At 43.1% G+C, this 15685-nt stretch overlaps 1 protein-coding gene across 1 annotated transcript in view; it reads left to right on the forward strand.

The window, feature by feature from the left end:
• Positions 1-628: 628 nt before the first annotated feature.
• LOC124594074 (ATP-binding cassette sub-family C member 4-like) overlaps positions 629-15685 on the forward strand; it is a 296842-nt gene continuing 281785 nt past the window's right edge. The window contains exon 1 of the mRNA XM_047132424.1: positions 629-858. Coding sequence (XP_046988380.1) covers positions 629-858 — 230 coding nt within the window. The remainder of the gene's footprint in view (positions 859-15685) is intronic.

A 15685-nucleotide genomic window follows, 5' to 3' on the forward strand; every position in this document is an offset into this window, starting at 1 on the left:
TCAATGAGAAGAAGAATCGAGACTGCGGTGGGCTGGGAAGATTTCCACGTTCAGGGTCGACGATGATAATGCCTGGCGATTGACAAAGCGGCACCAGTACTGGAGGCAACGCACTCCGATGGACATCCGATGTTACTTACGAGATTAAATGACTATACTTTCATTCCGATATCTGCTGTATCGATACCAAGTATACGATAATTCCAATTACGTAAAAGCTGATTGAGTTTCTGTATGGGAAATACCTAGCCGTCTCGGAGAATGTAACGCATTCCACTACTGGTTTATGGAGAATTAAAGGCTTGTCGTGGCCCTGTACGTATGTAGGAGGAATAAGAGAAGGAAGGAATGAAAACACTTCGAGAGAAGATAGTCCAAACCTTAAAAAGAAGAAAGGAAAAAGTAGAGGAAAGATGAAGAAAAATCGAAAGTACTATAACCAAGACTGCAGAAGGAGAAATAGGATACTTCCAAAGCAGCAACAAAGAAACCCCGGGTAACAAGAGACGAGGATAGCCAAACACTCTACAAAAGACTAAATATCAGTTGAGCAGGGGAACAAGAAAGGAGGAAACTGTCGTTAAAGGAAAATGCGACGATGTGGGAAACCTGGAGAGAAAATGCCAATATGAGCAACGTTATAAGAAAGTTTGGAGAGCTACTTCGGATAAAGGGACAAGAACGGAAGGGAAGAGACACTGAAGATAAAAATGGTGGGATACTGTACAAGGAGGAAGAAGAAAGAAAGAAAGAGATGCGGAAGGCATGTGGAGGAAAGCAGAAAATGCATCTAACCACTTTAATGGATGATGAGATACAAGAAAATCGAGTACCAAGAAATACACAGAATACAGAATGGTAAGTATAACCTCTCATGCGTATGAATAGTAGATTGATACATATGACGGCAGAGAACGTAATGAACGAAAATTCGGTTTCTGAAAAGGGAGAAGTTCAAGAGATGGTATTGTACTAATCAAAATGATTTGTGAAAGATACGTAGAAATAGGGAAAGGAATGAGTTTGAACTTCACGTATGTAGAAAAGACCTTTGTCTGGGTAAAATGGAGTTAGATGACGGAAATTATAAAGTTGAAGAGACTTATTAAGGAGTTATACACAAGGCAGAAAGCAACCATGAAGTTTAGTCTGAAATCAGGAGTACGGTTGTTGTCTTTCACCAACTCTGTTTAATATCATCTGCATCAGATTTGGTGATGAGTTGCTACTGCTTGGAGATAAAACAATATCTCTTTAAGGAACACTACCCTGACTTGGAGGATTGCGAGAATACGGAATGAAAACCAACACATTATGACAATACTTAACCAAGAACTGGACGACTGAAGAAGAACTGAAATCAAGGCAATGGCAAAGCAAGCTTAGTAGAAAAAGAAGAGTTTGTCAAATACTTAGTGAGGAATGGTTTTATGTGCGGTTGTGGATACAAGAACTGAATAAGAAATAACATGAAGCATTCGAGATGTGTGTCTGGAGAGGAATCGAGAGAGTAAAATGATTGATAAGATTGGGGGCGGGGAGGAGGAGGAGGAGGAGGAGGAGATTAGTGTTTAACGTCTCGTTGACAACGAGGTCATTAGAGAGCTCGGATTAGGGAAGGAAATCAGTCGTACCCTTTCGAAGGAACCATCCCGGCATTCTCTTGAAGAGATTTAGCGAAAACTTGAATCAGGATGGCCGGACGGGGGTTTGAATCGTCGTTCTCCCGAATGAGAGTCCAGTGTGCTAACTACTGCGCCACCACGCTCGATGTGTTGATAAAGTGAAGAACAGTGAAGCAAAGGAAAATGGTAAAAGGAAGAAAGAACTCTCCCTTACTTAACCAAGTTTAGGAGAGGAAAAGAAATTCTAACAACGGCTGTCGAAAGAAAGGGGAAGAACAAAAATGCTGGATGAAATGAAAAGAGGAAAATGCTAGAAAACGAGAGAGATGGACTGGAATGGGCTCAGATGGACATAGAAAATGTGTCAGGAACACACGACAACGACGATGATGATGTGCACTGCTGGCTTTAAAACTGCAACACCATTAAGACAGAATGCAACAAATTTAAATTTGTCATAATGCCTTCAACATGCTTGGATATACAAACAGAGTTCCAGCACAGCTGCACAAAGCAGGTAAAGCCGAAGATCCTCAGATGCCTTGGACAAGAATGAGAAACACTTCCTGCACATAACAAGAACACGACAATGCGACAGTGGCAGGCTCTTGGTCTATCGAGTCGGCGGTTAATCGTTCCGAAATATTGCCATTCTGGTTGATTAGGATCCCACACCTGTAACGTTAGTAGGGAATCAATGAGTTCAAGGGGACCATAATCAACGCCGACATCGCTCGAGATGACGGCCATGTTGTGCCACTGGTACACAACAGTCACCTGTGTGGCTCGTATAGCCTGTAATCTAATAAGCAGCTGCAGATCTTATTACTGTTAAAGCCTAGGGATGTGCCAGTTGTGTTCTCAACGACGTTTCCTTTCAGCAAGATAAAACGACACCGCATGTTAGGTCGTCCTGACATACCTCATACAGAGGCTGTTCAACTATTACTCCCCTCTACAAGTTTTATTGATTTACCGCACGCCGAAGACACTTTATCATGGGTTGCACGCATTATTTAGAAGCCACTGCCACTGGTGATCTCTGTAACAGAGCTGAAACAGTAACGAATCACGTACCCGTATCTGCCATTAAAACTCAGTTCGACTGCACGATAGCCGATTAGAGCCACTATTGCTACCATCCGTATGTAGCGCTATGTAGCACCTTGTAAACCACGAAATCAGCTGCAAATATAATCGTACTTTTTTTGCTACTATTCCGCGCGTGCAATAAGTACAGTTTCAAGGATTTTTTGCTGCTAATGACGATGGCGGAGGTAGCCGACGAAAGTTCGAGTGTTTGATTTGAGACGACGCGGCTTGTTAACCGAGAAGAGTTTATTCAAGTAAAATTTCATTATTTCCAATCGTTCCCGATGCTGCAGTTTCTGTTCGCCAGAAGTGTAAATATAGGCAGTTGGGACGATGGATCAACAGTACAGTATAATACTGTGCAATTTCTGTTGTTTTTGGATTATGTCTTAATGCGTAAATTTTAAAATTAAGGTATTTTGGCACGGTCGCAACTATGTGTATTGTTAATCAACAGTAGTTTGGAGTCTGAATGTTTAACTGAGACGCCAGAATTCGCACCAACGTCCAGCCTCTAACCAAACCTGTTGTTGTGTATGACATCTGACACAAAGGCAATGAGACGAATGCTGCAAAATTGTACACTACTGGCCATTAAAATTGCTACACCACGAAGATGTGCTACAGACGCGAAATTTAACGGACAGGAAGAAGATGCAGTGATATGCAAATGATTAGCTTTCCAGAGCATTCACACAAGGTTGGCGTCGGTGGCGACACCTACAACGTGCTGACATGAGGAAAGTTTCCAACCGATTTCTCATACACAAACAGCAGTTGACCGGCCTTGCCTGGTGAAACGTTGATGTGATGCCTCGTGTAAGGATGAGAAATGCGTACCATCACGTTTCCGACTTTGATTAAGGTCGGATTGTAGCCTATCGCGACTGCGGTTTCTCGTATCGCGACATTGCTGATCGTGTTGGTCAAGATCCAACCACTGTTAACAGAATATGGAATCAGTGGGTTCAGAAGGATAATACGGAACGCCGTGCTGGATCCCAACGGCCTCGTATCACTAGCAGTGGGATGACAGGCATCTTATCCGCATGGCTGTAACGGATCATGCAGCCACGTCTCGATCCCTGAGTCAACAGATGGGGACGTTTGCAAAACGACAACCATCTGCACGAACAGTTCGACGACGTTTGCAGTAACATGGACTATCAGCTCGGAGGTCATGGCTGCGGCTACCCTTGACGCTGCATCACAGACAGAAGCGCCTGCGATGGTGTACTCAACGGCGAACGTGGGTGCACGAATGGCAAAACGTCATTTTTTCGGATGAATCCAGGTTCTGTTTACAGCATCATGATGATTGCATCCGTGTTTGGCGACATCACGGTGAATGCACATTGGAAGCACGTATTTGTCATTGCCATACTGGCGTATCACCCGGCGTGATGGTATGGGGTGCCATTGGTTACACGTCTCGGTCACCTCTTGTTCGCATTGACGGCATTTTGAACAGTGGACATTTCATTTCATATGTGTTACGACCCGTGGCTCTACCCTTCATTCGATCCCTGCGAAACCCTACATTTCAGCAGGATAATGTACAACCACATGTACGGGCCTTTCTGGACACAGAAAATGTTCGACTGCTGCCCTGGTCAGCACATTCTCCAGATCTCTCACTAACTGAAAACGTCTGGTCAATGGTGGCCGAGCAACTAGCTCGTCATAATACGCCAGTCACTACTCTTGACGAACGGTGGTATCGTGTTGAAGCTGCATGGGGAGCTGTACCTGTACACGCCATCCAAGCTGTGTTTGACTCAATGCCCATGCGTATCAAGGCCGTTATTACGGCCAGAGGTTGTTGTTCTGGGTACTGGTTTCTCAGGATATATGCACCCAAATTGCGTGAAAATGTAATCACATGTCAGTTCTAGTATAATGTATTCGTCCAATGAATACCCATTTATCATCTGCATTTCTTCTTGGTGTTGCAATGTTAATGGCTAGTAGTGTATATTTGTCAAATATATTCAGTTACAGTTGGCCATCTTCAAATCGAGCCCATTAAGGGTACTCACGTCTGCATCCGTTTCTTGTGCTGCTAAATACGTTTCCGTGTCAATTTTTCTGCCTGACTCATGTAGTACTATCACCGTCAGAGGGTGGTACGGGACTACAAGTCCCACCGCCACACCTCCAAAGTGAATTGCAGTGACGCAGTCACTGCTCTGTGGAAATTTACTGCCTCACCAACACAGTTAGACCGCAGTAGACCGGTGATGCTGTATTGTAACATATCACCCCGGACTACAAGTCCATTAAAAAAAAAAAAAAAATGTTTTGCGTGACTACTGTTACGGGACCCTTTTCGGAACAAACGCGCTACATAATCAAATTCACCACATTCAAACTACAGACCCACTCTCGATCTGTGTAACTAACTTATCTTCAGTATATGAGTGATTGTTACTAGCAGTAATATAAAATTGGGTTTTCGTGTTATTGGCGAATAGGAAAATGTTATGGGAGAAAATTAGAAGACACGTCCAGTGGCCCGGACTGTCAGTGTCGCTGGGAGGATTTCGTAACAGAAAGAACGTCCTGAACCGACAACCTGCGAAATTTTCTTTTTGTGAGGTGTAGTGAGTCTGCCGAATGTAGAAACGGCTTTTGGGACGTTGCCGGTCTGATGAAAAGGGATCTTGAGTCTTTTGAAACCTTCGGCCGCATGTCTGTCGTAAACTGCTAATCCACTGCGTCTCGGTTGTTCAGTTCTGATGACACGTTGCGTAAGGGCATACCTCAACGTCGAAAAACAGCAGAGGACTATTGCGCGCGTCAAAATGTTGCTTAGTGATGCGAGTACTTTCGATTGTCTTATTGCAACGTAGTGACCTTTTATATATATTTCATTCATAGAAGAACATGTTTGAGTCATTGAAAAGTCTAAGATGATGCTTAAAGAGACAGCTATTATCTCGGCAAATAGTTTTAGAAAATTCCACGAAACGGCAGAACCTTACTTAGCTGCAACCTCCAGACACCTCTTCCTTGTTGTTGTTGTTGTTGTTGTTGTGGGATAGTGGGGTGGTCTTCAGTCCTGAGACCGGTTTGATGCAGCTCTCCATGCTACAGTGACGCTGCCTGCCCTCGGGAAAAATTACGGCTGTAGTTTCCCCTTGCTTTCAGCTGTTCGCAGTACCAGCACAGCAAGGCCGTTTTGGTTAGTGTTACGAGGCCAGATCAGTCAGTCATCCAGACTATTGCCCCTGCAACTACTGAAAAGGTTGCTGCCCCTCTTCAGGAACCACACGTTTGTCTGGCCTCTCAGCAGATACCCCTCCGTTATGATTGCACCTACTGTACGGCTATCTGTATCGCTGACGTACGCAAGCCTCCCCACCAACGGCAAGGTCCGTGGTTCATGGGGCGATCTCTTCCTTACCAATCGTAATCGAAGTATTCGGGTCCTCTCCTCTCTCGCGCCTTAACCTTAAGAAATTATCCAAAAACTCTACACGAGGCGACTTACGGCGTCAGTCCATCAACACCTTTCCTTCAGTTTCCAAATATCACGAAGGCTTTGCTTGTCTACCATTACGTAAAAAAAAAAAAAAAAAAAAAAAAAAAAAAAGAAATGAGTATGGTGCATCTGCAGCATTAACGTCATAATCATCGTTTTCTTCTTCTTCTTCCTATGACGTTTCTTCTTTCCTCGGTCTTCTTGAAGATCTTCTGCCCTCTGGGTAATGATTCGTCATTAATATTGGAACTCTGTCATCTTGGCTTCTTATGACATGCTCCTTTCTGTTGATCCTGTATTGTTTAATCTGTTTGTTTAAGCTTTTCACTTCCAGTTTCTCTCTCGATGACTGACGGTCACGTTGGCTTCGCGTATGTTCATGACGGACATACTGAACAGCGCTCCTTGCCAGATGGCTGCAGTGTTTTCACTGCAGAGCTGGCGGTCATTTCTTGTGCTCTTGAGCGCATCCACTCATGCCCTGGCAAGTCGTTTCTTCTCTGTACTAACTCCTGGAGCAGCCTACAAGCTATCGACCAGTGCTACCCCCTCCATTCTTCGGTAGCGACCATCCAAGAGTCCATCTATGCCTGGTATGGTGTAGTCATTCTGTGGTGTTTGTGCTGACCCCAGCCCACGGCGGAATCCCAGAAAATGAACTTGCCGACAGGTTGGCCAAACAGTCTACATGGAAACCGCTTCTGGAGATCGGCATCCCCGTAACTTGACCTGCGATCATTATTAAGCCGCAAGGTTTTTCAGCTTTAGGAGACGGAATGGCATAATCTCAGTACGCACAACAAACTGCGTACCTTTAAGGAGACTACAAATGTGTGGAAGACCTCAAAGCGGGCCTCTCGCAGGGGCTCTGTGGTTCTCTGCCGGCTCCGCATTGGCCATCCGTGGCTGACACATGGCTACTTCCTCCTTCGCCAGGACCCACCTCGGTGTCACTGTGGCTCACATATGACCGTCGTCCACATCCTGCTGGACTGCCAACTTTTAGCCCCTCTGCGTCTGACTTTAACCTTCCCAGCACCCTACCCTCGGTGTAGGGCGACAGTGTCTCAACAGCAGATTTACTTTTACGTTTTATTCGTGAGGTTTTCTTTTTCATACCATCTGAGGATGGGCATTTACCCTTGTCTCCGAGGCCCCTACCCCCTCCATTTTAGCTCTGTCGCACTTTCTTTGCATTTGTTTGTCTTGATGGTCGTCTTTTCCCTACATGTGTTCATCTCTCCTTGTTTTTTTGGGGTGGACATTTTAATGTGTTGCAGAGTGGCTGGCTCATCATCTTTTATTATTGGGATCAGCCAGCCCAGACCATTGCTTTACGGTTTTAATACCTTCTCCTACTTTTCCTTGTGGTGTATGTTTTCCCGTTTTTTGTTCGTTCCATTCGTTTTCTTCTTAGGTGTGGTTCCCCATTCCTTTTCCCCTTTTACTTTCTCAAACGTACTTTCGATGTTTTTGTACCTTGAGCCTTGCTTGTGTCAGGAAAAGGGGACTGATGACCCTGTAGTTTGGTCCCTTTATACCCCAAATCAACCAACAAACCAGTTGCTCTCGGGTGTCAACATTCCTCCTCCTGTTCGATAACGTGCACCCAGCTACTCTTTTAGGAATCGAATCTCCGATGCTTGTATTCTTTATTGACATTTTTTTGTTGTTTTCGACGACTGACTTCCAAATTTCTTGGTTGGTACTGACTCCGTTTCTTACAACTTCAACACTGTTTCTTTTCTTACTTTAGTTTTTGGGGTTCGGTAGTGTGATCCGCTACTGTAAGTAAATTTTTTTTCTTTTGTATGTCCATTTGTCATGAATGAGATGATATTTCCTAAGCAGTTGAACGAGCTTACTCCTTCTGTTTCCTGATAATTTATTATTATTTTGCTGGAAATTGGCTCCTGGCTGCAAACAGATATAACTCTATTCTGAAGATGTTAATAAATACTGTACTACCGAAAAAAAAGACCAGTACCCTAAAGGACTGTGAACAGAGTCACCAGAGTATACAATTCGCGGAGGTAACAGAAGTTTCGGTATACCTCCTAATATCGTGTCGGTGAAAGTCCCGTGCGAAATATTCTGCCTCTATAGCCGTCCATAATTGCGAAAGTGTCGCCGGTGTGGAGTATTTTGTGCACCAACTGATCTCTCGATTATGTCCCATAAATGTTCGATCGGATTCACGTCGGGCGATCTGTGTGGATAAAAACCATTCGCCCGAACACTCCAGAATGTTCTTCAAACTAATCGCGAAAAATTGTGGCCCGGTGGCATGGCGCATTATCATTCATAAAAAATGCTATCGTTGTTTGGGAACATGGAAGTCCACGAATGGCTGCAAATGGTCTCCAAGTGGCCGAACGTCCAGAGGATCAAGTCCATTCCACTTAATCATAGCCGACACTATCCATAAGATTCATACGATCCACCACCAACTTGCACGGGTCCTTGTTGACAACTTGACTCCATGCCTTCGTGGGGTTTGCGCCGCACTCTACTATACCATCACCTCTTACCAACTGAAATCGGGACTCATCTGACCAGGCCACGGTTTTCCAGTCGTCTAGCGCCCAACTGATAAGGTCACGAGCCTAGAAGAAGAGCTGCAGGCGGTGTCGTGCTGTTAGAAAAGGTACTGGCGTGAGTCGTTTGCTGCCACATCCCATTAACGCCACATTTTGCCGCAGTGTGATAACGGATACGTTCTTAGTATGTCCTACATTGATTTCTGCGGTTATTTCACACAGTGTTTCTTGTCTGTTATCACTGACAACTCTACGCAAATGCCACTACTCTCGGTCGTTAAGGCCGTCGGCCGCTGCGTTGCCTGCAATATGGTATTCTCGGCACACTCTTGACACTGTGGATCGCGAAATATTGAATTTCCTAACGATTTCCGAAATGGAATGTCCCATGCTTGTAGCTGCAACTACCATTCCGCGTTCAGAGTCCGTTAATTTGTGTCGTGCGGCCATAGTCACACCGGAAACTTTTCCATATAAATCACCTGAGTACAAATGACAGCCCAGCCAGTGCAGCGCTATTTTATACCTTGTGTACGCGAAACGACCGCCTTCTGTATATGTGCATATCGCTGTCCAAAGACTTTTGTTACCTCAGTAGAGGTGCACAGCGAGGCACTGAAGCGTCAGCGATTCACCGTCATCGGCAATCAGAGGGCGCCCAGGAGGCCGGCCTCTGCATCCCCTTTTTTGACTGTGCTGGCAGTAACTGTGCTAAGTCTGGAGTGAACAGCGTTTGGAACATTCGTTCTAGGGTACAACCGTTCCCCACCGACGAGTACGTGCTCCTGTTGAACAGCTTCCGCCATTTGGCTTGCAGGAAGCTGCACATGTGGGGACAATGTATCGGTGGTGTGGGGCTGCTTTCAGCAGTGGTCTGTGGAACAGCTCCTATCTTAGAAGAGCATGTTCTGAATGTTTGCGTAATAGGAATGCTCGTCAAGGTTGACGCCTTGTAGGAGCAACTGTGTTGCGCAGAACATCGTTCAGGGACGAAATCGAGGTACATGTTGCACCTGCTGTGTCATCAGGAACCATCTGGAACCGCCTGCTTGCAGCAGGACGCCGTCAAGCACGACTACTCCGGTGTAGTGAAAGAGTTGAATGGAGAGTGGAAATGGACTATGTTGACTTCACTGTGAAAGCAGGTTCTGTCTGTAGGCGAGAGCTGGACGTACATGCCTATGGCATAGATCTGGTGAGCTGCCTGTTTCTCAGTGCAGAGTAATTACTTTCGCTTAAGTCATAAGTATAACCATTTCCTTATTAATTGCTTCAGCATGCCATCAACACGCACGCACGCACAAACACAGATGGCGATACCATCGTGTACACGAGGTATGCACCGATGGGCTTGTTATTTGTCCTCAGGTGATTCGTGTGAAACGTTTTTCGACGTGATCGTGGCCGTATAACTGAAATTAACAGACTTTGAACGCGGAATGATAGTTGGAGCTAGGTGCATGAGACATTCCATTTCGGAAATTGTAGGGGAAATCAATATTCCGAGATTCACAGAGTCAAGAATGTGCCTATAATACCAAATTTCAGACATTACCTCTCACCACTGACAACCCAGTGGCCGGCGGCCTTCACTTAACGATTGATAGCAGTGGCGTTTGCTAGAGTTGTCAGTGTTAACAGACAAGCAAAACTGCCTGAAATAACCTCAGAAATCAATGTGAGAATTACGACGAATGTGTACGTTAGGACAGTGTGGCGAAAATAGGATATTAGTGGATTGTGGCAGCAGACGACCGACCTGAGTGTCTTTGCTAACAGCACGACATCCCCTGCAACGCTCCTCCTGGACTCGTGACCAAATCGGTTGGGCCTTAGACGACTGGAAAATCGAGGCCTGGTCAGATGAGTCCCGATCTAAGTTGGTCATAGGTGATTGTAGGACTCGAATCTGACGCATACTTCACGCAGCCATCAACCCAAGTTATCAACAAGGCACTGTGCAAGCTGGTGATGCCTCAACAATGGTGTGGGCTTTATTTACGTGGAATGGACTGGATCCTCTGGGCCAAGTGAAGCGATCATTGACTTGAAATGGTTATGTTCGACTACTTGAACATTTTCAGCCACTCATGGACTTCATGTTCCCAAACAACGATGGAATTTTTATGGACGACAATGCACAATATCACCCGGACACAAATGTTCACGATTGGTTTGAGGAAAATTATGGGCAGTTCCAGGGTATGATTTGGCCACCTACATCGCTCGACAAGGATCCCACTACACATTTATGGAACATAACGAGAAATCAGTTCGTACACAAATTATTACACCGGCAACACTTTCGCAATTATGGACGGCTGTAGAGATAGCATGGCTCCATACTTCCACTGAGGATTTTCAACGATTTGTTGAGTCCATGCTTCTCCGGGTTGCTGCACTACGCTCGGCTAAAGGAGGTCCTGTAAGATATTAGGAGGTACCCACGGTCCTTTACCGAGCGAGGTGGCGCAGTGGTTAGACACTGGACTCGCATTCGGGAGGATGACGGTTCAATCCCGCGTCCGGCCATCCTGATTTAGGTTTTCCGTGATTTCCCTAAATCGCTCCAGGCAAATGCCGGGATGGTTCCTCTGAAAGGGCACGGCCGACTTCCTTCCCCATCCTCCTCTAATTCGATGAGACCGATGACCACGCTGTCTGGTCTCTTTCCCCAACCAACCAACCAACCAACCACGGTCCTTTCTCACCTCAGCTTACAAATATTAAAAAGTATCGGAGACAAACGGTATCGTTGTTTTACTCCCAAATTTACCCTAGACTTCGATTTGTCCATTTCCTGATCGTTTTCTGATTCTTGGTACATGATTTCTATTGTCTTTGTTATGTGTTTAGGTATTTTTCTTTCCTTCATTATCTCACATCGCTTTTCTCTATTTCTTTTATCAGAATCTTTCGCATAGTCTGTGAATAGTGTAAGATGTATGCGCTGCCTGCAACAGGCAAGACTTGGAGAGTCTCTGACCAGAGAGCAGTATGCAGTTAGTTGTTGCTTGTCGCTAGTCGGCAGTAGCCTGCGTGAGTCGGCAGTAGTCGGCGGTAGTCTGCGCGTGTCTGCGCGTGTTGGCAGTCTGCACTGGTCGGGACTCTGGAGGATGAGTATTATTGTTTAAGGTAAACAAGCAGCCTTGCGCATATCTAGTAATGTATGTGAATTGTCATTCCAATTTTTTTTAAAAATGCCACAATAACAATTTTTATAATATAAAGTTATTTTTTTAAAGAAAAGCATTCATTTCAATTTAAAGATTTTATCCAATGAATAATTAATTCCTTTCACGAGTCACAAAGCATAGGCCAGCATTGCACGGAGCTGTGCCGAAATTTTTTTAGGTAAGAGCAGATATATTCGCAGCTTTTATTGAGGTAAGAATTTTTGCTTTTTTTATTCAGAATGCAGGGCCGAGGCGTAGCGCTGCTGCCGTCATAAAATTTACCAGGTTACTGAATTTTTTTTATTATTTTGGTGTTTAGGAATTTTTCTGTTTCGAACTTAACATTAAATGAGAAAAGAATTTTGTGGGAACATTAAATGTGAATGCATTTCTGCACAGAGATTATAAATGGGAGCCAATTTTGTTCAGAGGTTACAATATTTAAAATTCATTTAATTATTATTTCTGTGGGGAGATTACATTTGGTTTATTTTTAATTAATATTTTTTGTGGGGAGGTTACACTTGGCGACATCCGGCCAGGATCGTATTTCTTTGTGAATCTTCTGAGAAGTAGTCATGTATCTGCTTTTATTTACTTAAACGTAGTTTGCATCTGGCGCAACGCATTTACTAATTTGTCACTCTTGCTTTCATAGATCATCGGCAATTTGTTGCTCTCTGTTGTAATTGTGTTTGTTGCATTTTTGCATTGTCCTTGTTTCATTTGTGCTTAATTTTGTTTTGTGAAAAATGCCGCGAAAAACTGTTAACAGCACATCGCGATGTGCAATGAGTGAAATAGCCGACTCGAATAATTTGACCGATAATATTTGCGACACTCAGTGTAATGATGACAATCCTCCATTTACAGACAACCAGTGCGTACCGACCGCTAGTAATGATTTTGATGCTAATGATGAACAAATAAATTCAGTTATGTCCTCTGTTAATTTAACGACAATTGATGACGCGGGATGGTCTGTTACAATGAACGCTGCCCAGTTTAACACACCCGATTTGCAAAATTTGAATTGTGAACAGATAAATTTTTTTAGTGATAATGAACAATGTACTCAAAGTACGTCAGATTTATTTGATTCCGATTTAATGACCAACAGTGCACATCCGATTGGCAAACCTTTTCAAGAATTACAGAATGGCCAAATGGTTACAGAAAACGTGACAAATGCAGATACACCAACACACAGCACAGAGAATAGAGTTGCTAATTTTGGCTCGGATCAAATTATGGCATTGTTGCTACAAATTAATGAACATAATAAAAAACAAGACAACTTCAAACAACTTAATGAAAATAATGAAAATCTCAAACAACAAATTAATGAAAAACAAGACAACCTTAATGAAAAACTAGACAACGATTCGAAACAGTTGAATGAGAAATTAGACAACAATTCCAGACAGCTTAGTGAACAGATTACAGCTGTTGCCGCGCAACGTCATGATACTAAAGAACAGTTATGTGACGAAATTGAGGCTTGTACTGGGAACAGTAGTGAAGAAATTAGATCTGTTGCACAAGAATTAGATAATACACATGCAGGCACAACAGAATCACTTAGAGATGAAATTAATGTAGTCAGTGAACAATGTTCAGAAAACGCAACACAGATAAGCGACGAGTTTAATTTAAAGTCACCAGAACTTTCGCACACTCTAGATACGGAAGTCGATAAGAAATGTGAACAACAGAACAGCCAAATTGACGAACGTTTTAAAGTGACAGAAATGAAAAATGTTTTATCCTCTAACACAGCACAGCATACACCACATTCCAAACATTTGACACACTCACACAGCCAGTGTAACTTAGGTAATTTACAGAGACCACGCGACTTAGAATCCGAAGTGCCACAGACAAACAGATTCTTATGCAATCCTGAACCCCAGACATACAGAGACGATAATTTTGATTACAAGGATTTTCTATCCGTGAGAAAATTTAAAGTATTTAAAAATGACAGAACACAGATTCACCCATTGAACTGGATACGTCGATTTATTTTTGTACTTTCACCGCCATGGGCTGTAATGCAGAAACTAGAATTAGCATGGATATAGCAATTTGCTTTTGAATTTTCACCGGCATTGCCTGTAATGCAGAAGCTAAAATTTATTTGTAGCGCGTACTAAACCTCAGGGGATTCATTACGCTTTAATGAATATGTGCTGTAGCGTGCACAGGGCCCCGAGCCGTAGTAGTGCTGTTTCATCTTTAGTTTTCTGCACTGCTGCCTTCTCTTCTACTATCCTTTATATCCATCAAAACAGCTCTTCAACTATCGATCTATCTATATTTATGAACGTGTAAAGAAAACCCGATAAGACAAGTTATACCGAAAATGACAATTTTTTGTTAGACACTCCAGAAATGGCAACCACGAGAACTTTAATAACAGACAAAAATTTAATTATCAGTATGTGTAAAATTATCAGCAACAGCGAACGCATTTTGGGTAACAATAGAGGTTTTTCACCGCAATAGCAACAAAACCAACCGGTTAGCATACCTAACCAACAATGTAATGTACAAGGTCAACCAAGCTGTAATGTTTCGCCGCCTACACGTATAGCGTCAGCTCCAACAAATAGTAACACACAGCAACAAGGAAATCAGTACGTACAGAAAACACACCATTTCGATTCCTATCGCAATGCACCGTATAGAAATGACTATCATGACAGACGTAAAAGTAATGAGCACAATTTTCAGCGTACGTTTAATAACAGTCGGTCTTACCAACAGCAAAATCATCCGCAACAACATATTATCATGAATGAACCAGACGGTAGATATCATCCCGAACGTAATACGTCAGGAAGAAATAACAGAATAGTTCAAATAGAGCATCCTCCCGAAAATAATAGCACGTCAGATAGAATTTGACTAGATATAGTACAAGTTGCATCTTTCAGCAACGCAAGCAATACTTTTGACACGCAGAATCTTGTTCACGAAAATGTTATCACTTTTGACGACATCCGAGACACTCTTTTGCAGGATAGACCAGTTATTCAAAAAACCATTTCACACCCTGTCATTCAAGTAAAGATTGGATCATCCAAATTTTCAGCAGTAATCGATTCTGGATCTCCTATGTCAGTCATAAATGAAGAAACTTTCAACGAATGTAATAAAGAGAATACCTATCCTACGTTACCATTAGGCAAAACTAAAGTAAAAGGAGCAGTATCTAGTAAAGGAGTAGATGTAAAATTACAGACACATTTATCATTTTGTATTGCAGGTCATACATTTTACTCAAATTTTTGAATTGTTCCCTTATTGACGACAGACGTTATTTTAGGTACGAATTTTCTGGTACAACACGACGCAATTATTGACTTTCAAAACTCCAATTTAATGTTAAAGGATGAAAATGTACAACTGGCTTTAGAATTTCAGCACTCTTTATCTGCAGAAGAACAAACAATTAATCGTACAGAGGTCATTTCCGCATCACGTAACATAGACTGTCATTCCACATTGTTCACAGATACGTACGTACACAACAATAATACTCCAGACGAAGCCGACTATGACGTTATACAGATGATTTATGATAAAGTTAAACAGAGCAATGCAAATACAGACGACAAACGCACACAACTACGCAAAATTCTTTTACAGCAAGCTCCAGTTTTTGACAACGTTCCTGGTACTATGTCCGGTTTTATGTATGAATTTCAAGTTAAACAGCACGACACGTTTAAAGCCAAACATTATCCCATTCCGTATATTCAC

This window comes from Schistocerca americana, chromosome 2 (genome assembly GCF_021461395.2).
Source record: "Schistocerca americana isolate TAMUIC-IGC-003095 chromosome 2, iqSchAmer2.1, whole genome shotgun sequence".
In the NCBI taxonomy this organism is placed as follows: domain Eukaryota; kingdom Metazoa; phylum Arthropoda; class Insecta; order Orthoptera; family Acrididae; genus Schistocerca; species Schistocerca americana.